The sequence below is a fragment of the Lemur catta genome, chromosome 1 (assembly GCF_020740605.2).
Source record: "Lemur catta isolate mLemCat1 chromosome 1, mLemCat1.pri, whole genome shotgun sequence".
NCBI classification, from domain to species: Eukaryota; Metazoa; Chordata; class Mammalia; order Primates; family Lemuridae; genus Lemur; species Lemur catta.
In genome coordinates this window covers 13,717,729-13,745,672 of record NC_059128.1, presented here as the reverse complement: position 1 = coordinate 13,745,672, position 27,944 = coordinate 13,717,729, and the positions used below count along the sequence as shown (strand labels likewise).

General features: G+C 46.6%; 1 protein-coding gene across 4 annotated transcripts in view; it reads right to left on the bottom strand.

The window, feature by feature from the left end:
- Positions 1-27,944, bottom strand: part of FOXN3 (forkhead box N3) — a 363,642-nt gene that overhangs the window by 21,191 nt on the left and 314,507 nt on the right. For all 4 annotated transcript variants that reach the window (XM_045562186.1, XM_045562179.1, XM_045562196.1 and 1 more), the window contains 2 exons: positions 11,581-11,646; positions 1,855-1,960 (listed from right to left, as the gene is read on the bottom strand). In XM_045562186.1, the coding sequence (XP_045418142.1) occupies positions 1,855-1,960; positions 11,581-11,646 (172 nt within the window). The remainder of the gene's footprint in view (positions 1-1,854; positions 1,961-11,580; positions 11,647-27,944) is intronic.

Below are 27,944 nucleotides of genomic sequence, written 5' to 3'. Positions count from 1 at the left end.
TGCAGGCGCTAAAAGAATGGTGAAGACGATAAACTGGAGGTCTACATTTAGAATCTGATAATGAAACACACTGTTGCTCCAAGCGCAAGCAGTCTATGGTCTCAAAGTCTTATCAACCAGAAAGGTAAACTAGGAGGTGAGGCAGGGAAGAGCCTAAGAAAGAATGAAAATCAGAATCTGTCTCTTTCATGATGTGAGGCAAGGGCACTGGTGTTTCGGCTTCCTGGAAGGGGCGTACCACTTAGGAACTCAAGAATTATCGATCTAAGAGTAACCAGAACAGACAGTGGAGAAGTACAAGAAAAAGACCCCATGAATTTTTGGCAAGTATTCCCTTGTCAGGTTAGAAGAAATGATATGAGGTTTTATAACCTATACTTGTTCTAATTCCTAACAATGTCCCTCCTTTTCCTGTCCTACACACCAAAGTCTGCCCTGAAGACTCAGTGACTTCCGTCCTGGCAAAAGTAGGCTGGTTTGCTGGAAGAGTTAAAAGACACAAGCTCATGGAGAAGCTCTACATGGCTGTTCACACAAGGAAGTCTGATTCTGCAGCTCCCTCAGGCCCGGCTACACAGACTTCCGGGGATGGCTTCCTTCGGGGCATGAAACACTATGACAGCAAAACGGCCTTCAGGTTCAGACTCGATCCAGACACGCAGAAGACAGGAAGGGGGTATTGCTGGGAAGGGAAGCAGCTCAGCTCCTTCCTACATGACTAGCCCAGGCCTGGGACTGCACGATGACTGATGAGGCATCAGCCCCCATCCTCAGTAAGCAGACCACTGAGGACAGACAGGGACATGCAGGGAAACTGCTACCATCCAGGGCCACACATCAAAGGGCCACAAGTGAAGCGTAGGGCTGATGAGTTCACAGCAAAGAGAAATGCGTCTGACGCTAGCTCAGAGGCCACATTCAGAAAAGCGCTGGGAAGGACTCATCTTTGTGATGGGTCTTCAGGGCCCTGCCGCCTTGCATGTGAAGGCAGAGGGAAATCGACACACAGGAAACTGTACGAGTACACATTCGTATGCACGTATGAATTGGGGAGCAAACTTGGCTCGAGGAGAAGGGAAGATCGGGGGAATGTCAGGGTGATGCAGTAGGAGTCACAGCAGGCAGTTTTGCAGATGGCTGGAGAGGCACGTTTTGGGAAGCTGGCCTGGCGGTGGCGGATGGATGGGGCAAGCGAGGGCAGCAGGAGCAGCCGGCAAATGGGAGGAGGCTCCAGTGATAGTGCACGTGAGGGTCCAAGCTAGCAGTGGACCCGGGTCTGGGGCTGGCAGCGGAGATGAGCATGGAGGAAAGAAATGTCCCAAGGATGAGTTCATGTGGTTTGGCAACCGGCCTGATTCTCGGAAGCAGGGGAACGATGCCACCTGCTATTTATAGACCACTTACCAAAGCACGCTCCGCACGTGATTTTGCACTTGATTTCACTGCAGCCCCTCCTAGGAGGCACAGGGGTTTCACGGATGAGAGAGCTGAGCTCCAGAGAGGTCAGGCACCAGCCCAAGGACACAGGATGGGGACGTAACAGGCTGGGTCTAGAGCTAGACCCGTTAGCTTGGCATCTAACTAACAACCGGCCTGCCGTTTCCTTCTACCCACGTTACCCTGCCTTCTTGGAAGAAAAACTTACTTTAACTTGTCCCCGTCCCCTCATCTGCAAAGAGACCAGGATAACTTGGTGGCCCTAGAAGAAGCTGGCATTTGCACTGGGGGTTCTGGGGTTACTTTAGCATTTTTGAACACCCAGACCACTAACTAGCTTGAGCTTGGTCCTCTCCGTCCCTGGAAGGGCGCCCCCCCCCACCGCCGACAGATGCTGCCGGCCCGCGGCTCCCTTACCTCATGGCGGCCGTCATCCCGATGGGCGTGATGGGCAGGGGCCGCACGCCAGGAAACAGGCCTCGGCTCAGAACCCGCGCTCCGTTCTGTATCACTCCTGGAGGAACTGGAAAGGCAAAAAGGAAAAAGACACCATATGTGAATTCAAGTGCACACATCTCTGTTCAAAGTCTGAAATTTTGGATATACCAGAGAGAGAAAGGGGAGAGAGAAGGGGACACACACACAGCAGAGAAAGAAAGAAAAACATGTTCTCTCTCTCTCTCTCTCTCTCTCTCTCTCTCTCTCTCTCTCTCTCTCTCTCTCACACACACACACACACACACACACACACACACACACACACATGGAGAGAGTAACAGAAAAAGATGCCAAGAGAACAAGACAGATAGCCGGAAGGATAATTCGGTCAGCAAAGTCAGACCAATAGCTTACGACCAAATTATTGATGCCTAGGTTTAAAAAAAAAAAGGCAAGTTTTAAAAAGTGGGCTTCAAATATTATCTTCTTGCATTTATTAAATATACCCTTTTACCTTCGGTCAGACCCTAATGACACCTCAAAAACCGTGACACCGTAAGACAGACAGCAGGTGACCAACCAAAAGCACTTCCCCATGCTTCTCTGGCCACGGTCAGAAGCTGAGAACATCTTTCTACCTGTCCTTCATTCACCACAAGGGAAAAATATAGTCAAAAATAAGAGAAAGTCTATCTTACAAGTTACTTGGCAGCCTCAGCACTCACAACACAGTTCACCCTCACAATGATCTTTGTCACCTGGGGAAACGCCCCCTCCTCAGCGTCACTGGGAGTGACACTGCTCAGACTCTTGCAAATGCCTCCTTCCCCAAAGTTCCCCCAAGCAAGTCTCCCAGGAGGTCTTTCTTCATCCCACCTTCTCCGAAGCACACTCATCCCTGGAGTAGCCCTAACCCAACTTCTTGCCAGTGACCATAAGATGCTGTTCGTTTTCCATGCAAACTCCAAGTAGCTTGACACCAACCTGACTTTGCTTGAGGATTTACATAACAGGAGAACCACAGGGAAACTCTGATAGTCGACCTTTTTTGATCTCCTGAACAGCAATTTCATCTGGTTCAAACTAATATTCTGTCTCTTGCTGCACCTACCAACACCCCTCTATGTGTCTATGGGGCCAGGCGAGCATCACAAAGTGAGAACACTGGTAGGTTTTAATCTTAGTTCTTCTGGTGTGACTTTGTGCAAGTCCGAATCTCTGCTGCCTTCTCTGAAGAGTGTTCTTCCAAGACCCCCTTATGCTGCCTCGGTTCTAACACTCCCCTGAGCCCTGAGCCCGTGTAGCCCCTGCACAGTCTCATACAAAGGCAAGGTGGATAAACCGTGCTTTTTCAAACCATGACCACTGGAAAAGCTCTAGAAAATTATTCATTCGAAAATGAAAACCACTCTGGATATTGAGTTTCTAATTCTAAAGCCAATATTATTTGTACAGAATAAATACTGCTTACAAAACATATTGCCTACACATACTTTTTTTTTTTGAGAGAGTGTCTCACTCTGTTGCCCAGGCTAGAGTGCCGTGGTGTCAGCCTAGCTCACAGCAACCTCAAACTCCCGGGCTCAAGTGATCCTCCTGCCTCAGCCTCTGAGTGGCTGGGATTATAGGTATGTACCACCATGACCAGTTAATTTTTTCTATTTTTAGTAGAGACAGGGTCTCACTCTTGCTCAGGCTGGTCTCGAACTCCTGAGCTAAAACGATCCTCTTGCCTTGGCCTCCCAGAGTGCTGGGATCACAGGTGTGAACCACCACACCCAGCCTACACATACTTTTTACGTACATAATTTTCAGGTCTCTAAGAACATGTTTTCAACCCTTTAATCAAAGGTCCTTCATGCAGGGTGAATGTCTTCTTTTGAATACGGGATAATTTTATAGACTATGGATTCCTTGGGCATTCTGTTCCTCCTGCTAATAATTTTGCCATTTCTCTTTTGGATTTGTGTAAGGCCCTCGTGACTAGGTCTTACAAAAGGTGAGACGCGAGATAAAATTGAAACTTTTGCCTAAGTCAGTACTACTGGTACAGTCTATAGTTTCACAATCTCCCCAGTCTCTTCCTGTAATTAATTATGAGAGTAGGTGGAACCATCTTGCTTACCCAGGCTGATTTTAGATCAGATTACCTGAGGCAGAAAACTTACCAAATACCTTAAAAACATGGAACTGTTATAATATGGTATACAGCTAACTATCATATCTTGCTCAGTTGATGAGTTCTCTATAAGGAAGAATGTCTAAAATTTATATTATCTGATTTCAAGACTTCCTATAAAGTTACAGGAACCAAGACTATGCGGCATTGGCATAAGTACAGACACAGAATGATGGAGCAAGACAGAATCCAGAAATAGACCTGCACATCCGTAGTCAACTGATTTTTGACAAAGGTACCAAGACAATGCGATGGGGGAAAGGGGAGTGTTAGAACAACCGGAGATCCATTTGGAAAAAAAATGAATCTTGACCCTTACCTCACACCCTATATGAAAATTAATTAGAAATGGATCATAGACCTAAAGGTAAGAACTAAGATTTGTAAAACTTCTAGAAGAAAACAGAGGAGGAAAAATATCAAATACCAATAATTCTCAAAAACAGACATATGCAAAAGACCAGCAGAACTCTGGAGTTTATAGATAGGTGCTTCAGTCTATTATATTTATGTATGTTGCCTAAGAAGACGGGCTTTTTGTTTGTCTGTTTTGAGGATCGTGGGAGAGAGGGTTTCAATAATTTTGCTGCATGGTATTCTCTTAGGAATGGTCAGAGAGCTACAGGTTCAGTTTAATTCTGATCTAATATATCTGCCACAGGGATCTCATGGACAACAGCAAATAAATCTGATGTAATGAACAACACTGATAAATAATGTCAATATTTAAAAACTGCATCACAGCTCTAATACTTGTAAAAATTATTACAGTCTCATATACAGGTTATATCAATTAATTAAAACTTTTAATCCTTGCCTATGGATTAGGTGATGGGGCTATAAGATAACTGTGGCTTAGGTGATGGGGATATAAGATAACTACAGTTAAGTGGGAGAGCTAGAGAATGAAGGAGGCTACAAAACTAGACCACGGTAAATGCTAGGACGGGGCTACAGGCAGAAAGGATGGGGACACCTGACCCAAACTGAGGGCTGCCTGGGAAGGCTTCCGATGGGAAGAGCCATCTAAGTTGGAATTCAGAGGCAGGGGAATAGCACATACAAAGACCTGGAAGAAAAAATAAAAGAAAAAGAAAAGCACAGTGTGCACAAGGAACTACAGTTATTTTGCTACTGCATATGATCCCAGATGGAATAAGATGCATTTGGAATTTATCCCATCAGTATTGGAAAAACCATTAAGGGGTTTTAAGCAGGGAACTGCCCTGTCCTGCAGCAGCTGGGAGCCAGAGTCTGGTGTCAGACCAACCTGGGTCTGCGTCCTATCTCTGTCAATCACTGATAGTGTCCCCCTGAGCAAAAACGGGGGACAAAAATGACATTTACCTCGTAGGGTATTTGGAGGCTTAACTGCAATAGATAAGACACTGGTATTTAGAAAATGCATGTGAGTTATCAATATCATTGTCATCACTGATCAACATCCAAACAGTGACCCTGAGGCGGCCTGTGCTTTCTCTACTTCAGGTGGGCTGAAAACCTGCAAGAACAGAATGAGACGAAACCCAGACCAGGACAGAGAACTCAGCCATCTTTCCGGTGACAGAGTTGCTCTTGTGGCGCTTCTACTCCCTTGTGTGTATCATATCAGAGTCATCCCTGTGGCGAAAACACCCAAAACACCTAAAATTGGATAAAGACTTGGGAGCCCTGGTGCAGGAGGACAGCGAATGGAAGCCAGAGAGCATGCATTCTTCCTAACTCTGCCACAGCCACTGCGTCGTTTGCCACCAAGGAAGAAAAGCAGCCCTGAGGACAGAGTCCCATGGCAGAGTCCTCTGCCCAAATGCCCAGGACCTTGGAGCACCAGGGGCAAGACCAGCAGAAAGGGAAACTCGGAAAGGAAGCCAGTTCCCCCCAAGGACCCCCCAGAGACCACATTCTCTAGATGCTCCTTGTCTTAAGGGACCTGAGGGAGGAAGTGTACACGGTGGATCAGAGTGTGAGCTCTAAGCAACATGGCCTCAGTCCAGTCCTGCCCCATCGCTCGCTCTGTGGCTTTGGCCTCGCACCTTCACCTTTCTGCACCTGTTTCCTCAGGGTAAGGCAGGCATACGCAAGCCTCGTAGGATTGTTGCGAGGATTACATAAGATAAGCTATGTACACTGCTTGGCTCAGTGTCTGGCCCATTATGTAGGCTCGTCACCATCATCACTGTCAGGGTCATCGCCACACTTCTTCCAGCATCCCCGTATCACCTCCCCAGCACCCCCTTGTCAATTATCTACAAGGCACCGGGCTTTGTGGGGTCAGGACATGGGGAAATTCCTCCAGCCTATCAGGCTTCACGTAGTTATCCCTAACTCTGCACTTACCTGTGAAAGGATCTTCCTGGTTAATGAACCACAGTCACTTCAAAGAGAATCTCACGGACACAGCTATCCTGCAGCATTAACAGGCTTTCCCTGAGCTATTTCCTGAACCTCACAAGACTTCTGGCACGGAAGCTCGGCTCTTCCCCTGAATCCTGCAGCCTGTTCTCAAATGAGCTGCAACTAAACGCTGCCTCTGCCAACCCTGGCATTTCTCAGTCCTCATCACTGGCAATACTCTCTGTGTTGAGATGGTGGATGTGTTCATATTTGCTCACCGGCTGCCAGAAGCCAGCTGTGACACTTCACTGTACCCCCATCTTTTCTCCTTTCTGTCTCCATCCCCAAGTGTCAGGAATGTGGCCTCCGAAAAACAAGTCACGGCCAGTCTAAAATGGCTCTGTCTGAGAAAGGCATCCCCAGGTCCACAGTTCATGACTTTTGAGATGATGGGGCTCGGCAGGACGCTAGCGCATTCTTCAGCCCTTTCTCTATGGGCACATTGACTCGTCCCCTTCCTTTTGCTCTTTCCCTCAAAGCCTGCTGAGACACTTAGAGACCACCACGTTTACAGCCAATCCACCCTACCCGATGTACTGAAATGCACCTGGGCCCAGCCAGTAACAGACATAAGAAACTGGACATTTGAGATCAACCTCCCGCTCAGATTTGTGGCTGTCACTAGAAAAGGCACAGGTCTAACTGTTTGTTAGGCCAGTTGAATATCGGGAAGAGAAGACCCATGTCTGAGGCTCTCAGGTTGCTGGGATAAGGTGCCAGGGACATCCGCGCCAGAGTTCCCAACACTTGCTGATCAACCGCGCTCTCTCAAGGTAGAGAGTGACTCCAAACTTTCGGATTTCAACTAGCAAGAAAGCAACCCTCACACGTAAAACAAGAGCCAAATCAAGCCGCACCGGTCACTGTAGATGCTGCGATCTGAGTGTGATAGGTAATCCTGAGAACCGTTAAAAAATAAAGTCTCAGGTTTAAGACAAATTCTCCTCCACGCTGCACTGTCCCTCAGCCCTCCCCCTGCCTCCCTCCTCATGCTTAGCTTCCTTGATTTTTCACAATGTCTAAAATTAACCTCTGAGCCCCTACCGCTGCTGTTGGAGGCCGGCCCTGGCTAACTCTCTCCCAGGCCATAAGCCGAGCAGCAGGTGATTCCGATAATCCTTCCCTTTCCTAAAGGCGGCCTTTCCACCTGCCCACTTGGAAGCATGCTGCCGAGGGGGCCGGCCTGGGAGGACACGGCCTACTTCCTGGTGGCCTTTCTTCTACTGTGCCCGGTGTGTCTGTCATACACCCCAGCTCCAGGCAGGGGAGAAACGCCTCCCCCTACCCGGCCTCCCCTTGTTCCATTTTGTTGTTCTGTTTATTATCTACAGTTCCTCTCTGGGAACCTTCCAACCAGGGGTTATATAAGCCTTTGAAGATGAGTAATGGTGATCTGGCTTCTCCTGACTTCCTAACAATTCCTCCATTGGGGTTAAAGATGACTCACGGGGCTTGTCAAAGGGGAACTACAAAGCAGGTACTTAAGGAGATAGTAGAAGCTGGAATTAGTCTATGCAGCCACTTTCTGGGGGAGGGAAGGGGAGGTGGATGGGTTTGACTAGAAGCGTACTCCCAAGGTCAGGAGGTAACGAGGCAGCCATGCCCTGAGCTGACTGTTCTGGAACTAGCATCCCAGAGAGCGCGTGACACCCGATGGTTCTCCTTGCAGACTCTTCCCCAAGCTGGCAAAGTCTGAAGAGGCTAACGTCACATGCACTGCAGGTGCTGCCAGGGGTACAAAATGTTGCAGCCTGAAGTATTTATTAGGTGCACACTGCTGCCTCCTTGAAGGGGAAGCATCGGACTGAAGTGAGACGTGGAGGGCTCCGTGGAGACTCCAGCCCAAGGAAGACAGGGTGTGCTGGGCTCCCCTGGGGCAACGAGGACCCCCCGGGAGACAGAGAGGCTGGCGCCCACTGGGGTTCTCACCAGCTTCTGAGCAGTGTTCTCCGTGTGGCCTGCTCAGCCTCAGACCCTGGACGGCGGCCAGCCTGCCAGCCCTGAGCTAGCTCCACAGATGCTGAGCAAGGGAAGGAGGAGAGGAAAAGATCTAAGTGGCTGCCATCTGGTGACCTGAAGTGGAGTGGCCACGAAGGGCGATGACAAAGGAAAAGCCTTTCAAGCCATCCAGGCCAGCCCATAACTGCTGAAAGCGAACATCGGCAGAGACACTAGGGTGGCAGCCCCCGTGCAAGCAGGGCACCAGGCACCCCAGGAGGTGAAAACAGAGGCTATGAATAGCACTGCACGAGGAAGCTCTATAGACAGAGCCCGGCCACGGCACCAGCCCGAGGGAAACACAGGCAGGCCCTGCGCAGACAGGAAGCCTGTGCTCTCGGAAGCCACGCTCCCCACTCGTGGGCAGTGGCAGGACCCCTGAATAGGAGAAGGCCCGAATAGAACCACACTGCACACGTGCACGCAGATAGCACTCTGCAGGCCACCCACACACCATCACGGAGGCCGGCTAGCTGTGGCCTTTAACCATTTTTTGCCCCAGAATCATGTCTCACTCTTCTTCCAGGCCTTGGGGAACGCTGGCAGGGCGGGGGATGGTGGCTTAATCACTCCATGTTTGTAATGCTTCTCCCTTAAGAAGGCAAAACATCGCCTCAACTCCCAAGGCAAGAAACATTATGTGATGTAAGATGAAAATAAAGGCGTGTGTGGGGGGCGGGAGGGGGCAAGGAAGAGCTAGCGGAAAGCTGCGGCCCGTGCTGGAGATACATACCTCTGGCTGCTTATTGGGAGGATGGGCCACCTGGCTTCCAGGTGCACAGAGCAGACATTTGATGCATCTTCATGCCCTTCCTACGCTCCAACCCTGAGGGGCTTTACGACCTGCTCATTGACTGTGCTTGCACTTGACCTCCAGGGAATTGTACTAATACAAGGGGTGGGGGTCAAACGGGAAAGTGAATACAAACCTGGTGTCCCTACCCTCTGCCCAGTCCTTGCATTTATTTCTCTGCTGCTCCTGCCAATGAGCGTCTCCTTCTGTGACTTTTGTAGGCACCCTGGTTCTTTCCTTCCAGGGCCTTGGGGCCCCCTCTTGGCCTGGGGCCTTCAAACTCAGCTGTGGCTGAGTTTCTCACACAGTAGTAATAGACTTCTAAAAGTCATCCTATGGCTTCAAAACATGAACACTGAATTCTTAAAACTCAAATTCAGCATTTCAATATAAAAAGGGCTATGGATACCTTGGAAAAAGAATTATTTACAGTTTGAGTGTTATAGTGATAGAGAGGGGAGAAGTTCATTTAGCCACGAGAGCATTAAAAACTAACTGGGCAACTAACCAGGAGTGACCCTTTTTCTTTTCTACCTGCAGTCAAGAATCCAGTAATAATGGACTTTTATGGAAGATGCTAAGGATCTCTCAATGATCAATCAATCTCCTTGCCTTTTCTATAAACTCCATTTTCCCTCTGAAACCCAGTAACCAGTTCATCAGAAGTATTTTTTTTTAAACTAATGATCACCGTGTACAGTGCAAAGGAAGGTGTGCCAATCTTACATGGCTCTGATGAAATCAGTCTCCTTCCACCATGATGAGCTATGCAACTTATATTAGAAACCCTTGTAAATTGATTACAATCTGGTCTGCACATTTCCTGCCATACCATCTAGGAATGGAGGTTTTTAAAAAAATATGTATATATTTCTCTGAAACTTCAAACATCATTTAAAAACCACATTCCAGGTTAACTGCTGGTTGCAGAACTGCACCAGTTACCCATTTGCGTAGCAGTGGTGTCTGCCTGGCAGCGGTGTGGGCAGCCTAACATTGCGAGTGCTGGCAATCTCAGTGTAGCGAAGAGAGAGGATGAGGATTCTGTACTGTTGGGAGCAGGTAATGGCAGCTCCAGGCAGAGGAATAAATCTCCCTGAGAGCATTCGGCTGCATCTCTTGGGTCTTTTAAAAAAGGAACAAATAAGAAAGGATGGAGTCAAACTTCCTAAAGCTGTCAGGAAGGCTGGGACAAGCAGGGGTCGGGGAATGAAGGATAGTGTGGACCTCCACGCCAGTCCATTACTGACAAAAGACACCTGTTGTGTGTCTGAGCATGGATGCTTTCCTGCGGAAAATATGATCATCTCCAAAAGCGAGGAATTCCCAGCACTTAGGAGTCTACACAGCCCTCAGAGAGCCAGATCCCCAAACGAGCTGAAGGCCCAGCCCCTAGTGGTGGTGGCATGGTGGCATGTGCCACTTCATGTCACCATCTCCAGACCAGTGTGTTTCCTCAATAAGAGGCTGTTAACGCAGCAATGTCCTGACAGCAAGCTGAGAAGACCCGGGTAGACTCACTCTCTGTCTGCTCAACAGGGTCCTGGAGGGGTGTGGGATGTGGGCACAGGCACTAATCTCAAGGAGGAAGGGACAGGTACCTCTGTTTAAGGTCATTTCTCATCCTTGGGGAAGCAGACATTTCTAAAACCACAGTAGGCTAGCTCCAGACGTGAGGAAAAACATCAGATGGTGGATAGAAGAAGTCCAAGTACAGAAAAGAGCTGTCTCAAACTTGACATTGTCCACTGGCCAACAGAAGGTGAGGGTGGGAGCCCCGCTCTGCCCCCTATCTATGGCAGCCTGGGGGGCCGGGTGGAGAAGACACGGGGTACCATGGTTTTATCTCAAGGCCATTGCAGGTGCTGGCAGGCCTTCCTCCCTAGACTTCTCTTCCAAAATGGCAGCCTGGTATTAATGAGGTCCCAGAAGGGAAAAAATTTCTAAAAACGGATACTGCTCAGCCCCATTACAGTTAAGCTGGCCCCACATAGCCTCTTCTAGCAGAAACTACGAACTCACAGGAACAATTCCTGCAAGAGAAAAGGAGGTCTCTCCGCTGGGACTCATTATAGGGCCTGCCTCCCTTCCCCCAACTCTTAAGCCCTGAAATGGTATTAGAACTTTCTCATCTTGGAAACACACCTATGCATTCATTCATACATATGCATGAATGCGTGTCGATATGCATATGCATGTAATCATGCACTTGTGTAGTTTTTAAAGTGATTCTAGAAGGGAAGTTCTACTTGAGCATTAGTTCTTCCTATGACCTGGTATATAAATGAGAAGGTTAAGTTCACAAACTATGGTGCTGTAGGCTATAGAAATATCTACTCACAACCTGCTTGTATCTCAGGGGGAGTATTCAAAAGCATCATGGCACTGGCAGCATCAATGTCAGGATCTGGAAAAATCAACCAATAAATAACATTATTTACAACGGGGCTGGTGTGTGTGTGTGTGTGTTTTTCCCCCTGTAAGTTATAGTTTATGAAGCAATAGAGAAAAAAAAAATCCAGGAACCAGATGAGCTATCCCAAAGGTGACTTTCTTCTGATTTGGATTTGAGAGGAAGAAACAGCATTCTAGAAGGAGATCTGAGGGGCAAGTTAGTGAGTTGTTCATCAGACAAGCACGGTCTCTTCTCGTTTTGTTAATTTCATAATTTGCACTGTATGTTGCTGATAAGTTGCTGATCTCTGCACCCCTACAGCTTTTACCCTGGGGTGAGGAGCAGAAGAGTCAGTGACAATAGGAACTTCAACCACAGGAATCTTTAATGAACTGGGGAAAGCTCACAGTGTCAAGAAGAGAACGCACTAAATACACCTGCATCTAGTGAGATACAAACAAGACATTTGGTCATTTCCATTTGTCGGCAGAATGTAAACTGTGTCTTATGAGGTTCTGCACTTGTAACAGCGGTGGTGGCGGTGATGAAGGTGTTTCTTTTGTTTTTTTTTTTTTCAAACAAGCACTTAAAATATAAAGAAAAAAAACTAAAGTTCTGATGCTGGGGGCACAATGTCTGCTTCCATATCTATTATTGTTTTTAATATGGGCGGGAAATAAATACTCATCACTTCATTGCTGTAATTCTTAATAGGTTTCTGAATCCTTACTGATCCACCAGTTGACAGATGGCAGGTTATATAGAGACAGAGAAAAATATTATCCCTTTATAACTAAATTCATTTTCCTCTGAGAAACAGCAGCGCTGCTGCTATGGAAATGAAGGTCACCATGGCAACGGTAAACAACCCCCAAGAATGGTCACTGAATAGGCTGAAAAGAACATCTGCCCCAGCCAGCGTCCCAGCTGCCCTGGGGCGAAATTCACTAATAGTGCGGTGATGCCTTGTGACAGAAGCTGCCGCCTGTGCCCTGTCCAAATAAATGAAGTGTGCAATTGAAGTCGACATCAAAATGCCTCCCCTTGCAGACTACTGCCTCTGTGTCCGCTAAACCCAGTGACTAATGATGGGGGAGGGGGGCTCACACTTGTCAGTTTTTGTACAAATTACATACCAAAAAATTCAATTTACTACTAATGGCTCCATGGCACTTTATTTTGGGTATTATGCTAGAAAATTACTTCTTTACTGTTTAAAAAAGTACATTTTTCATACTTTATATGTGCAGTTTAATTCCAAGGGAGTAATGTGATGCAGTATAAAGGCCCACAAGCGATTAATAATACGGATGACGCTGGTTCCAGAAGACAAGGTCTCGAAAAGGAAAAAAGTAAAAGAACTTGACTCTGCAGGTTGTTTTTTCTATGTTGCCTGCAGGAGGCCTGTTATTTACACTCGACAATGGAGTAAAAGTTTATTTTAATAAGTACATGTCTGAGAAACAGGTAAATTAACTTAGTTGGCAACTCCTGGGGTGATATTCCTACAACAGTCATCATTCCCCACTGGTGTATTAGTATATATTAGTTGAATGATTAACTGAAAAACTTGAAGTTTTCCTCACTGCTTCTGGGGTTCCCCCCACCCCTTGTTCTCCCCACAGGGGCCGTTGCCAGGAAGCAGGGACTCTCAGTCCCAGCATTGTTGCTGGCACCGCACAAACCACGAGGGTCAGCAGTTCCCCAGAAGTGCTGTCGGGGCCTCTGAGCCTTTCCTTCCTACTCCTCCTTTTGCAAAGAGCCTTTTCCTTGCTCAGGGAGCAACCAAGAAAACACACTATTTCTTCTCACCAAGCAAAGATTCTTTGCCAGCTCTGAGACTGTGAGCACTACAGGTGGTTGGCCTGGCTAGATGGTCCCCACTTCTCCAGGTGACTCATACCCAGAGGTTTGCTGGGGCCAGGACAAGAGGAAACACAGGTGAGAAGTCAGGAGTCTTTTCCTAGTTATTTTGCCAGAAAATTTTAAAAAAGTAGTTCCATATTCTCAGGAGGAACAACCTCAGGAGGAAGGTGTAGAGGGCCACAGATAAAAAGAAGATATAATGAAAGAAAGAAAAAAGAAGGACGAGAAAGAGAACCTTAAAGGAAGAGTGTACCATCAACGCTCAAAAATCTAGGAGAACCTAAGTGGGACAGCCCCAAAATGCAGTCGGGGGGAATGCTTTGGATCCACAGAACATCCAACCACGAACTTCACCCCCACCCAAGCCAAATAAACACATAAACTGTGAAACAAAACAAAGATGCTGAAGGACAAATCCACCAGTCTTTCCTTCTAACCAGATCTGCCCTGCCTGCTGCCTCCACGGATAAAAATTCTGATGCTATCACGGAGCTCAGGCTGGTCTCCAGGCATTTTGGGCAGGCGCAACATCCAGCCTTCTCATGATCTCGTTCAGAATGCATTCCTGCAGCCCTGCTCTCCACTCCGAAGGCATCAGTTTCTGAATAAGTAGGGCTGTGGGCAGAATGGAGCAGAGAGCAAGGCTTGGGATTCTCCCTTCTTGACATCTTGGCAAGCGAACTGGCAAACACAAGAACTGCAAACGGCGGGAGAAAATGTAAAATGTCATTACGTGTTTGTGCACACTGGCACACTATAGCGCCAGTCCTTCCCCATGGGGTTAGTGAGCGCCATCCTTTTAAAAATATACTTTATTGAGGGACGATTTACATACAATAAAATGTGCCTGTTTCAAGTGTAGAACTTGATGAGTTCTGGCAAATTTTACAGCAGTGTTACCACTACCAAAATCAAGATAAACAGCACAACCAAGACACAGACTTGTGTCAGCCCAAAGTTTCCACAAGTCCCTTTGCAGACACACCCCTAACCCCCACCCCGGGCTTGGCAACCACTGATTTGCTTTGTTATTCATGCATGATGTAGTATCAGTAGTTCATTCCTCAGAGCTATTATTGCATAGTAGTCCACTGAATGGATATACCACAATCTGTTTATCCATTCACCTGCAGATGGGCATTTGGATTGCTTCCAGTTTTGGATATTATAAAAAAGCTGCTTGAACTTTTGTACCAGTCTTGGGAACATATGTTTTCAATTCTCTTGGGTAATTGCTGATAAATACATGTTTAACTTTATAGTGAATTGCTAAACTGTTTCCCAAAGAGGGTGTACCACGTATGAGAGTTTCAGTTGCTTTGTATTTTTGCCAACACTTGAAATCATTAATCTTTTAAAATTTTAGCCATGTAATGGATGTGTAGTGATATTCATTGTAGTTTTCATTTCTGTTTCTCTAAGGACAAATAATGTGAGCATCTTTTCATGTGCTTAATGGTCATTTGCATATCTTATGTGAAAAGTCTGTTAAAGTCTTTTGTCCATTTTTTTTTTCTTGTGGAGGGAACAAGGGTCTTGCTCTGCTGCCCAGGCCAGTGTACAGTGGTACCATCATTACTTACTGCAACCTCAAACTCCTGTTTTGCCCATTTTTTAATTGGGTGGTTCAACTTTCTATTAATTCAGTTCCAAGTTTTCTTTAAATATTCTGAATATAAGTCCTGTGTAAGATGTATTTTTTCTTAGTCCAGGGTTTACCTATTCGGTTTCTTAACAGTCACTTTGAATAAGTAGAAGCCTTTAATTTTTATGAGGTCCAATTTACCAATTTGTTCTTGTATAGCTGAGTGTCTTTTGTGTCCTAAGAAATCTCAGCCTTTCCCAAAGTTGCAAAGATTTTCTCCTAAGTGACATTGTTTTTAGTTTTCATTTATTAGTGTACTGTAATATTTTCCAAGTTCAATACCCAGATTTATAGGTAAATGAAAATGGAAGTAACTAACCAGACCTCTTTCCTCATCCAGTAAGCTGTTTAGACATAGATCTCCTAGAATTGTAGAGATCAATACCAGTAGGACCCTCGCTGGCTCCTGGTGTGAACACCAGGTAGCCCAAGAGAAGCCTTAGTCAGGCATGTTTCCATGGAGAAATGTCCTGCTTGTCACACTCTGACACCCTGTGTGTGCTTCAGTCTTCAGAGCCAATAACCTCCCATCTCTCGTCTCCAAAGAGATGCTGCACTTATACTTAAGATGCTATTCTTATCTATTATTAAAATGCCTAAGTTTTTCCCCCTTTTTAAAAATCATGAAAGTAATGTGTCCTCACTATAAAAAAATACATTAGGTGGATATAATTTAAGAAATAAACGCCTTCCCCACAGATCCACACCCAGACTCATATTTTCTTGTATATGTCTAGAAATTGTCAAAATAAGCACTTATATATATTCATTGAAATACCAACACATATATTTACTCATGTACAGGTATCTATTTTTAAAAAATGAGTATGTGTGGACAATAGCTTTCTACAACTTTTTAAAAAAATTTTCTCTTAGTAGCCTATCTTGGCAACCTTTCACATTAGTATACATTATCTAAAGTTTTTTCTATCATGAATTTTTGGGGTATAAAAACAGACCACATCATTTGTACATGCATTCCACTTTCTACCAGAAGGCAGAAAGAAAGCGTTTGGGCTGATTATGTAACTTGTGCCAGACACACTGCTCCTCCCCACAGATACTGCCTCCGAGGACACAGAGCTTCCTGCCCTCATCCAGATACCCCTCCCTTCTGTACCCCGACTCCTCGCCTCCGGATGAGGGCCCAGGACAGCCCCATTCTCTCCCTCCCATGCCTGCTCCCAGCTCTTACTCTCTCTGGGGTTCACCCCCACTTTTCACTTTGGGTAAGATGCTATGTTGCATGAGCACACTCTGGGTCTCCCTAGAAAACCTGAAATTCTCTTCAGTCAGGAGGGACTAGTGGTGATTTAATGCTTTAGGCAGCAGAGAGACTTTCTGATGGAAGCACCCTTTTGTGGTAGGATATTTTTAATCAAGGATACTTGTTTTGGAGCTTTGGGGCTGGAGGCATTTTAGAGGACTGGGTGGGTGTTTCAGAGCTAGGAGATAGATGGGTCTGCTTTGGAGGCACAGCTGATACTGAAGATAAAGGGCCTGGGACAGGATCTCAGGAGGGGAGTGATGGACTGTCTTTTCCACATAAGAAGCAGAGGGCCAGGAACTCTTCTGAGGAATGAAGATCCACTGGGCAAGAGCCAGAGGATGCAGCAGATAAGGCAGCACCACCTTTTTGATTTTTAGATGGGGAGGGTCCTCCCAAAGGTAACTTATTTTGTGTCCCAATACAGGAACTGAAATCACTTACTACTGGTTAATTCAGTGTAACACCAAGCAGGCTGTCATGGTGCTTAATAGAGCTATGACCATCATTAAAACTGAGCCAATCTCAAATCCCATATTAAAAAAAATATCTTCCTTTGCTCATGCTTCAGTAACAAACATTACTTCTCTGGACTGGTTCCCAGCAGCCCATTTCAATTTTCATCTTTAATGCAGTTGTCTTATCACATTGCCTCTTCTCTGGAGTACAAGACTGAAAAACGGTCACACATCTTAAAGACGTTTTCAAATCCTCTTCCCTTGAATGTACACACACAACTTTATTATGCTACAGTGAGAGAAATAGGTAACCAAGCTTCCAGAATCAATGGTCCAGCTGTTTGGATTAAGAAAAATATCGAGCCTCATTTTTCCAAAATGTACAGATGGTTCCTTTTGGACATGGGTGGAGGAGGATTTTCTCCTGTGGATTAGAGGAGAAAAGCACTAGACCAGGCGTGAGGATTCCTGGGTTTAGGTCCTGGGCCTGTGCTAATTAACATGCGACTTTGCTTTCAATTTGCTGGGCCTGAGTTCGCTCATTTTAAAATGGTAGGTGGTGGCGGCTGCAGACTTGGGAGGAGCCAGTTTGGCTTTTCATCCCTTTCCCCACAGTTCCTAGTTCTGCCTCTAATGTCCCTTGACTTCTTTCTCCTTTTCTGACTCATGGCTGCCAGGACCATGGACTCCAAGGAGCACCTGCCAAATGGGGCATCTGTTCCAAATCCTTTGAGGGCAGCGGACACTCTTAGTATTGGCCCTGGAGGGCTGAGACCTGTCCTGACCTGCCAGGTCCACGTCAGAGCAATCCATGCAGCCTGGTATGTGTATTTTGTGGGTTCCTGGTATGGCTGCTGTCTATGTTTGCTCCCCTTCCTCTGGGATTTGGTGCCAGAGGGAAGTGACTTGCAGAGGCCATCTGTTTTAACAAACGAAGAAAACGAAGGCCAACAGGAAGCCCCTGGTACAATCCTCACTGCCACAGACCTGCTGCAAAAATGTGAGTGCCACCTTTGGCATCCCTGCAGTGATGACCTAACAAAATGACAACAATGAAACTTTTCCCATACGGAAAGCCTGAGAATTACAACCATTACCTTATTAGAAATCGTTTAATTTTCCACAGGACTAATGTGTGTCTCCATCTCTCTCTGCTCCCCCTCACACCTAAAATGGTTTACGGGATGATGAAACCTCTGTAACTGAATAAAAGAGATTCAAGAACCAAGCAAAAACTACCAAATAATGGACGACACCATGTGGACAGAAATGATCAGGTATAAGCAACACAGGCACATGCTCAGTCAGATACATGCACTAAGTGCTCATTTCTCTCTCACATTCTCCACTGGAAAGTGAGTCTTGCCACGAGGGCACCTCCTTGCTTGCTGTGCTCACTGCCGTGTCCCCAGCACCTAGAACAGTGCCTGGAACACAGGGCCTGCGAGGCAGTTACTGAACGAGAGGATGGAAGGCTTGTCCAGTCTGCTGCTTGGGTGAATCCAGCTGTCTGAGGCTCAGCACCCAGCTGGGGGGAGAAGTGTCTGATGACCACCAGGGCTCGAGCCTCCAGATGTGCGGTGGAAGCCCACAGGAACACCCGGAAACCAAACGTCCGACGGGTTCTGTAAAACCTCATTGGGGGTTCTGAAGTGTAGGCAAGGTGAAGATCCACTCGGGTATGGTAAACCAAGGGTCTGCGAATGCCATCCAAAGAAGCCCATCGAGAAAGACTAGTGCTCCCCAGAAATTCTTTATCTTCTATAACTGTACTAGATCTCTTTGCTTAGAAATATTTTTATCCAATTTCTGTAACTCTATGGGAAAGTGACACATCTGAAAGTATTTGGTTAATCCTAAAAATGGAGAAAAAAAAAAATACAGTCGGCCCTGCATATCCACAGCTTCTACATTCTCGGATTCTGCCAACTGTGGATCCAAAATATTAGGAAAAAAATTTCCAGAAAATGTTATGTTGTTGCTGGAGTGTATACTACATAGTTAGGTCTACAATGCTTGTATCTGCTGTACTACTTTTTCTTGTCATTATTCCTTAAACAATATGTACATAGCATTTACATTGCCTTAGGTATTATAAGTAACCTAGAGGTGATTTAAAGTACTTTATACAGAAGGATATGCAAATGCTACACCATTTTATTTAAGGGACTGAGCATCCATGGATTTTGGTATCTTAGGGGCTCCTGGCACCAGCCCTTGTGGATACAGAAGGAAGACAGTACTCAGGTAACTTTTAGGACTAAGGGGATAAGATACAGGTGAAAACAGGCAGTAAACAAATAAACAGAAAGCTGCCCGTCTCCTGGGGGAGTTCTGAGCAGATCTGCGTGGTTGCATTTATGCCCACCCCACATACCATGCCAGGATTCTCAACTGGGGCAGTTCTGTACTCCTTTCCCTCCCGGACATATGGCAATGCCTAGGAACAGGTTTGATTGGCATGACTGGGTGGGGCAGGAGGGTCCCACTGTCATCTCGTGGGCAGCGGCTGGGATGCTGCTCAGCAACCTCTGTGAGGACAGCCCCACCTCAAAGAGCCATCAGGCCAAAAGGTGAATGAACGGTGCTAAGGCTGAGAAACCCCATACTAAGCTTACACACACGTGCGCTACGGTCAAGAAAAGCAAATCATCTCAAACAGAACACTTCAAAAGTAAACAAATAGATACAAAATTCCCTGTGTGGCTGACATCTTCTTTTTCTCCTTTTTTGCACGATCCCTAGGCGTAGGTTGAGAGAGATCGGGTATCTACGTTTGTTGCTCTGAAACTGCAGAAGTACGAGTCCTGCCCTTTGGGTTCTGTTGCGATCAGCCGAGATATCTAAAACGGCCGCCTCTGATCTTGAAGGCAGCGGGACGGGGGGTGCCGTCAGCTCTCCTGACATCATTCGTCATGGATATTTCTTCCACCTCCCTTTTGGCTGAAGGTTATTGAGAAAGAAGTTGCCAGAAGTGAGGAGCAGCAGGGGTGAGGCGGGAAACAGGAGATGGGATTCTCTGTGGACGTGAACTGCAAACATCTGAGGGGTTCTCAGCACAGTGAGACCGGGGAGAAAGTGACGCCACTGAGCCCAGTGGACAAGCGTCTCGACTGGCAGGACTTTAGGGAATAAAAACCTCACACACAGTGGGACGCCAAGTCGTGACTTGACACATCAACTCTATGCTGGGAGTTGGAGACAGGGGGACAGAGAACACCAACAGTGACCTTTCTTCTCCCCCACCAAACAAATGAGCTGAAGAACACCCCAAACCCTTGCTGCTCTAAACAAATGAGGCCAGTTAAAACCAACAATAAAGCAAGCCGAAACTAACAGTTGTTTGTTGGAACAAAAGACAATCTAAACTGGGGGTGTGGGGCAAAGACAGACGATTGCATGCGCACTTGTGGGTGTCATTAGGCTCCCAGTCACACATCTTCTAAGTCTGTCTCAGTGTAAAAATCGTGACTGGTGAACTCTAAGTGAAGAACTGGCTGTCAGGAGCAGTGTCACAACCAATTCTGTAAATCAGGGAGACATTTATCCGCATTAGCTCCCCAGTCCGGGGCATCTTTCTAACTTGCGTCACCTGCCCATCTATTACCCCTAATTCCATTTCACAGGGAAGGGGACTCCAGGAAAAGGCTCCGGGAGATGAGCACAGAGCTCAGAGTATGTCCCGGGTGGGGAGTGCAAGGCTGAGGGCTGCCATCTCTCCGGGTCCCAGACGCCCCATCTCTGGCGCAGCACAAGGGTGGCTGGGCTGGAAGCTTGCTCAGGGGCTCTAGCCCCTCCCAGCCGGTCAACGTCCCTGCTGCTTCTCTGCTTGAGACATAAAAGGAGCAGGTCGATGCTCCCCAGGCAGACGGGCTTGCAGATATCTGTTTTCTCTGGGTAACAAGAAACGCTTTAGCTTTGATGTCTTCTGAGTCCCTTAGTTCCAATGTCCTCTTCGCCTCAGCAGACAGGTCTGCGTCACGTTGCCGTCACACTTCCCAATCTGTGTTTCCAAAGCAAGTGAACACGTCGCCTCCAGCCCTTTGCCAAGACACTGTCACCCCACACACCTCTTTCATCTGGCGCTCTCAATCTTCCCACTGGTGAACATTTAGCTCTTTAGTGTCTTTGACCAGTTGACGGAAATCTCTCTAGCAGTCGCCTGAGCAACCTGAAAGGACCCAAGTAAGCTAAAACAGAGTATGGAAGAATCTAAAATTCTAGAACTTGATGCCCACAGCAAAGGTGACAGGTGACCCAGAACGAGTTAGGCCTTCTGTCACATGGGTCATAGGACGGGGCCATTATTTTTGTTGGGTTCTGTTTGGTTTGTTAAACTGTATTGTGATTGTCTGGGGTGGGTTCTGGGTTTTTTGGTTTGCTTTTTTGTTTGTTTTTAAAAAATTTTTAACTTCTTGTACGCAACTGAGAAACTGTATATTCTGCTTTGAATCTCATCTGGCTATAATCTCTACTTACTGCATCCTCTGATTTCCGCCTGCTGGGTCGCCCCTCTCTGGGGATGCTGTAACTGAGAGCCATGAGCAAGGGGACATCGGGGATGTTGCGGATGGGATTCTGACCCTGGGCGGGATGCAGGAGAGACAGGGATAAATGCTGAAGCCCTCTAGACTCTGGAGTCCTTTGCTTTGAACACTCCTTGCTTGCTCCTGGCTTCTTCAACCAGTGATGCAGCCAGAGCTCACCACCCAGGAGGGGACAGAAACCGGGCTGGGGTTCAAGAGGGCTTCCATGGGGCAGGAAGGGGAATGGGGACTCCCATGAGAGCCCTGAGAACCTCAGAGCCTGGCTACACTGGTGCCCAGGGAGAAACATGATGTGCCACGTCCAGAAGCCAGAGGTGGAAGCAGGAGGCCCCCAGGGCGCCTGGGCAAATACAGGGCAGGGAGAGCCAAGAGAGTAGCAGTGTGTCTGCCTTCGGTCTGTTTCCCCCTCTCTGCGCTGTAAGGTCATCTTCCCTAGCGACCGTTTTCCCCAACCAGCACTTCTCCTCACTTACTGGAAGATGGGCCCCTGCCCAGTCCCCACCCCAAAGCCACTTCCTCCTCTAGTACAGGGCTCTGGACTGCTGACAACTCCTGCACCAACTCTCCCACGGCTCCAGGGGTGCCCGTGGTGGCCCGGCCCCCAGCAGGCACTCTAGCACAGTCGGTGCTGACAATTGAATATTTTCATTTGCATGGCATCTTCATTAGCTCCGTCTTCAACTAGGTAGACGTGTGAAGACTCTTCCAGGGGCAAAGATGCCATCGCAGAGTGACACTGGCAGGTGTGTTAGTGAGAGCAAATATCACTCACAACCCTGACACGAGGGCTTCGAGGCACGAATTGACGGCTTGCCCGGCTCTCCTCCCTAATGTTCCAGCAGTGACGACCGGGAGGGGATTGCTCTGCACAGGCTCACTTTGTCTGGGGATGGACGTCTTATGCTGACTCACAAGAATTTCAAAAGAGACCATGGACCAGGTACGATTTTCCCATATCTGACAGTTGACAGTCACTATAGAGATATACGTTAGAACAAAACCTCGCCCTGCTCTTCCTGCACAGACGTCTGCTATAGTGAATCACACACTGGGCCACGCAACGCACCATGCCATAGACAACTACGCCGTTGAGATGATCTCTTCCTTGAAAAAGGTTTTGCCTTTCGCCTTCTTTACTAGAAAGCTGCTTCTCGCACATCTGGAAGGGGGAACCACAGAACTCTGGAGCCCAAACCTTGAACATCATGTTAGTTCTGCAGCTGTGAGAGGCTGTGGCTCTGGGACGATGGTTACTCTCTACAACCACAGTGACGCCAACATTTCCCTTTTTCACTTCAAGACGGGCCAGAGGGTCCTCTGAGAACCTGTCTGCAGCCAGAGGATGTAGGTCGGAGTGAGGAGAACACATTGAAAATAAAATAATTCACCTCTTTACAGCTCACCACTTACAGCATCCCCAGAAAGGGGTGCCCCAGGAGGGTGAGGCCAGAGAATGCAGCCAGCAGAGATTTACAGCCAGGTGAGGTGCCCAGGGGAAGGGACTTCAGAGGGACATGAGGTGTCCCACCTTGACTCTTTGTGCCCATACCACAGGCTTTGAGAACAGTTCATGCACACACTGCAGAACCCCCTCACTTTGCTGCAACTGACTTCCAAATCGAAGTGTAGGGTGTTCTCTGGAGAGAGGCCCTAGATATGCACCAAGGTCCAAATCTCTTTTCTGTCCCATACAGAGCACCAAGCCCTACGTCTGAAGCACCTGAGGGAGGCCCCCCAGCCAGGTCTCCCAGGTGCACACACCATCCTCTGGGGATGGGAGGTGAGGATCGAGGGTGGAAGAACCAGTGCCCGACCAGGCTGCCCTACCGATGTCACGTGCAGAGGGGTCAGAGTGAGTATCAGGAAGGACTGACGTGTGTGGCACGGAGTTCATGTCACAGTACGTGCATAGGGCAGGCCGATGGGCTGCTGGGCTAGGCCTAGGCCAGGTGGACAGTTGGTGGAGGACAAGGGAGAGTCTGAAAATGTTACTCATTTCTTTGGATCCTGGAACTCCTTATTTTAACCTAAGGCTCATAATCCTCTATGGTTTTCCTCTAGCCAGTTTGGTGGGTTACCCATCCAGAGCACCCCAAGGATGGGAAGCTGATGGGAGTGTACCAACAGGACAAGGACTCCTGCATGTTTTTAGCCCTAAGAAAGCAAATGTCGGTGTTCTTAGGTCACCTTGCTCCTGGATTAAAAGTCACAAGGTCACAGGAGAAATGAATTAACTATTAAAATTTGGTTACTTAAATCCTTTGTGGGGAATCTTATCAAAAGATCAGATGGAAGCATAGATATAACCTGGCCCCCTCCCCTAAACACACACACACACCGCCCCTACAACCACCCACAGACACGATCTCTTTCTTTCTCCCTTGGAGACCTGAGCTTCAGATACAAAGAGGAACCAAAGGAGATGAAAACACATTTCCCATAAAAGACTGGGGGACTCTTATTCCTGGCTCAGTCCTTAGACACCAAACTAAAGATCTGCCTGGATCTTGGGATGACAGTGGAGTGTTCTTCATGGCGGAATGAAGGTGGATACTTCTGGGCCCATCTCCTCAGCTACCCTTCCAAAGCGAATTCAGGCTGCTGATCCTACCTGCAGGGCTCCGTGCTGGTCACTACACTCTGTCTGGGCCCTGGTTTTAATGCTTAGCCTTTTCCTCTTTCTAGTCTAATCTTTCTCCCAAAAAACAGATTAGAAAAAAATATATGTAAAAGCAAATCCACAGCTTGATTTTTTTTTTTTAACTTTTGTATAGTTCTCTGAAATGTGTTTATTCAGAAACAATCTTCACTGTGAAATATATCAGTTGAAAAATCAAAACAAAGCACTTGCATTTTCCTTTATCTTACATGGAACCTTCACCTAACATGTGCCTTGAACCTAAAGCAGAGCAGGTTCCCAGGAAGTCCTGCATCTCTCAGGGGCTGCCGAGAAGTAGGTACAATGAGGAGGCTATGATAATATAATCGTCATCAACTCCGCTTTCACTGAAGAGTGCATACTCAATTAATATAGGGCACACTGGCACCATCCATCGTTGAGAACCAAAAATATCATTAAACAGATAAGGAATATTTCATTTTAGATAGAGTTAAACATGGACATATATATTCAAGATTAAGACTATAAGGAAAGGTATCATGGACATAAAAAGAGTAAGTTTGTCACCCACAACATTTAAGCACAACGTTGTACTCCTGGGAGAGAAATGAGAAAGTACCCACCCTGCCCCAATCCTGAAGGAAAATACTGTTCTACCTCTAAGGGTGGAAGACCCCTGCCCTCTCAGACGCAACTGACAAGCGAGTTGGGAATGATTAAGTTTGGGTTTAAAATACAGTCTAACCATAAGCAATGAGCTGACCTTCCGGTGGGTGAATGGGAAATGGATTCTGAAGACAAACCTCAAATATGCTGCCAGAATGGTTTTGGGAAATGGCTGTATCCCTGGAATAAGTATTTTGTGTCTAAGGAGTCTACTTTGAAGGACCCTTCTTTTTTGGATATGTTTGATTTGAAAAAAAAAGTTGAGCTCCTTACTTTCCAGCCACACGGCATACGTCTGCTATGGTCTGAATGTTTGTGTACTCCAACATTTATGTGTTGAGACTTAATTACCAACATGAAGGTATCAAGAGGTGGGGCCTTTGGGGAGGTGATAAGGTCATGAGGGTGGAGCCCTCATGAATGGGATTAGTGCCCTTATAAAAGAGGCCCCAGAGAGTTCCTTGCCCCTTCCACCAGATGAGGACACAATGAGAAGGTGTCATCTATGAACCAGAAAGTGGACCCTCACCAGACACAGAATCTGACAGTGCCTTGAACTTGGGCTTCCTAGCCTCCAGAACTGGGAGAAACAAATTTCTTGTTTATAAGCCACTCAGTCTAGAACACAGGCACAAATGCTAAGCAAGTGTTATGTGGAACACAGGAGGCCTGAGTGCTGAGGGCAAGAGCGTGGTCAGGGAAATACGCTTTTAAAGGGGGAGAGTTCAGGCCAAATCTGATTTCCTCTTGCTGATGCTATGTCTTCATTCCAGAACTATAAATGCTAAGCCAGACAAAGCTTTTCAGTTTTTATCTGGGGCATACTTGTTTTCGGAAGAACGAAGAGGGTTTGACAATCACCAGAAAATATGATGAACAGACCCAGACAGGCTGGAAAGGCAAAATTGACAAAAGGTGATGGCATGGACAGAGGAAGTTTCCCTCCTGCTGGGGCCGCAGCAAGGACAAAAACATCTGGAGAGGGCGGCTGGCTAGCCCGGCAAGCTGGTGGATCGGGTTACTTCCTGACTGCAGCCAAGTTGGTTCCCTTACCATGAAAGCCTCATTTCATCTTTCAATAGGAAAAAAAATTACAGCAAGTATCATACAAGCAAAACCAAACAAAGCATACTGGAAGATAGAGAAGGAAAAATCTACCAGTGCCAACTGCCACCATGCCGGCACCTGTGGTTTTCTCTCAGCCTTTCAAGATTCTTCTAGGAAGGGTTTCAACATAGCTTTTGTTTTTTTAAACTAAGCTTGTGTTAAGCCTACGCCCTGCCTGGGAGCCTTCAGATTTTGGCTGTGTCCGAGGATGGTGCAGCCACTGAACTTTTAGGGTAAGAGATTTGGGAGGGTGGAGAGGAGGGGAATCAAAGTGAGTCTCTGTTTGTAAGCAAACAACCTAATCTCTTCTCTAACAATAAGAATGTCAATAGTAGCAGCAGCCACAGCAAGAAAAAAAGAGGCAGAGAGATAAATACTGAAGGAGAACCTATAGATTAGAAGAGACTTAAAAAGGATGTATCAATCGATTACAATGTACGGAACCTTATTTGGTCCTAGATTAAAAAAACAAATGGTCAGCTGGATGTGGTGACTCACACATCCTAGCACTCTGGGAGGCTGAGGTGGAAGGATCATTTGAGGTCAGGAGTTCGAGACCAGCCTGAGCAAGAGCAAGACCCCATCTCTACTAAACATAGAAAAATTAGCCAGGCATAGTGGCGCATGCCTGTAGTCCCACCTACTGAGGAGGCTGAGGCAGGAGGGTCACTTGAGCCCAGGAGTTTGAGATTGCTGTGAGCTATGATGATGCCACTGCACTCTACCCAGGGTGACAAAACAAACAAAAACAAAACCCCAAAAACAAATGGTTCAAAAAAGTATAAGCAATTGGGGAAAAGTAAACATTGATAAAATACTAATATTATTAAAATTTTAAGGTACACTACTGATACTGATTTGATTTTTGAAACACATACAAAAATATATGCAGAAGATAATCATATGATATCTGAGGATTTGCTCCAAAATCCCAATTGCTTGGGGTGAAGGAGGTGGCAGAAAGTGGGGAAGATACAGATGAAACGAACGTGACCAGAAATGATGATTGTTGGGTGAAAGCTATACAGAGCTGCGTGACTCTATTTGTTGCAGTATATTTGAAATATTTTATAAGAAGTTTTAATAGTTAGGAGAAAAATGGTGGCAAAATATACTAGACCGACTGTACCAGATGTGGAATATGCCCTTTCTCAACAAAGCCAGGGCCCATGGCATGGAGCGCCAGGTGACGCTGAATTCCAAGGAAGGCTATTAGGGAAGACAGACTAGGTCTAGGCTCAAGTGAAGGTTTATTTCCCTCTTAAACATGAGTTAAATTCGACCTTCCACTGCAGTAAGTGTTAACCAGTGCTTAAACCTAATGCTTAAACAGCATGATAAGCACAGCAGGCCCAATTCTGTCTGTCTTCTGTGCATGCCTGGTTGGGGCTGGGGGAGTGTGAGGGGGAGGGGACAGACGTTAGCACCCTTCTGACCCTTGCAGGCAATTAACCGATACTTCCATGCAGGAGGTGCCATTATCTTTAACTCAGCAGGCATAACTGTACATAATTAGAGGTCATAATTATGGTTCTCTTTTTAAAATGTGACCACAGTATCCAAATTGACCTCTTGTGGCAGCGTGGCCTACACACTGGGAAGTACAAAAAAGGCGGGTACAGGCCCTACCCATGGGCCTAACAGTGACGGGCAGCCAGTGTCCCCTTGAGACTGCTGAGGTCAGGCATCTGCACTTATTCCCCTGGGAACTTCAATCTGTTTGGGGTTTACGAATTATCATTTTTCACTGAGAAACATTTTACTTCTTTAAATAGACACAGACTAGCCGGGGCTGTTCACTGTTTTTTAAACCATGGGGAAAAGGCAAAAGCAAGCACTCAAATTAATATGCCAGTAATTATGTGCATCTACTATCTAATTATCCACGTAACGACCAAGTTGAAAAGATCAATTTCTGATCATTTTTCCACTTTAGCATTTTGCAAAGTTGCTACAGAGACTCTATTTCACTTTAAAAATGCTGATTTATTCTTATTTTATTATACCTAATAATTGGCCCCACCTAATAATATTTCCGGTTTATTCAGACTGAACGATTATATAAACCGAATTGTCTTTGGGGAAATCAAACCTACCTGGATTTTCATACAGACTGCTTTCAGTTCTAAGCATA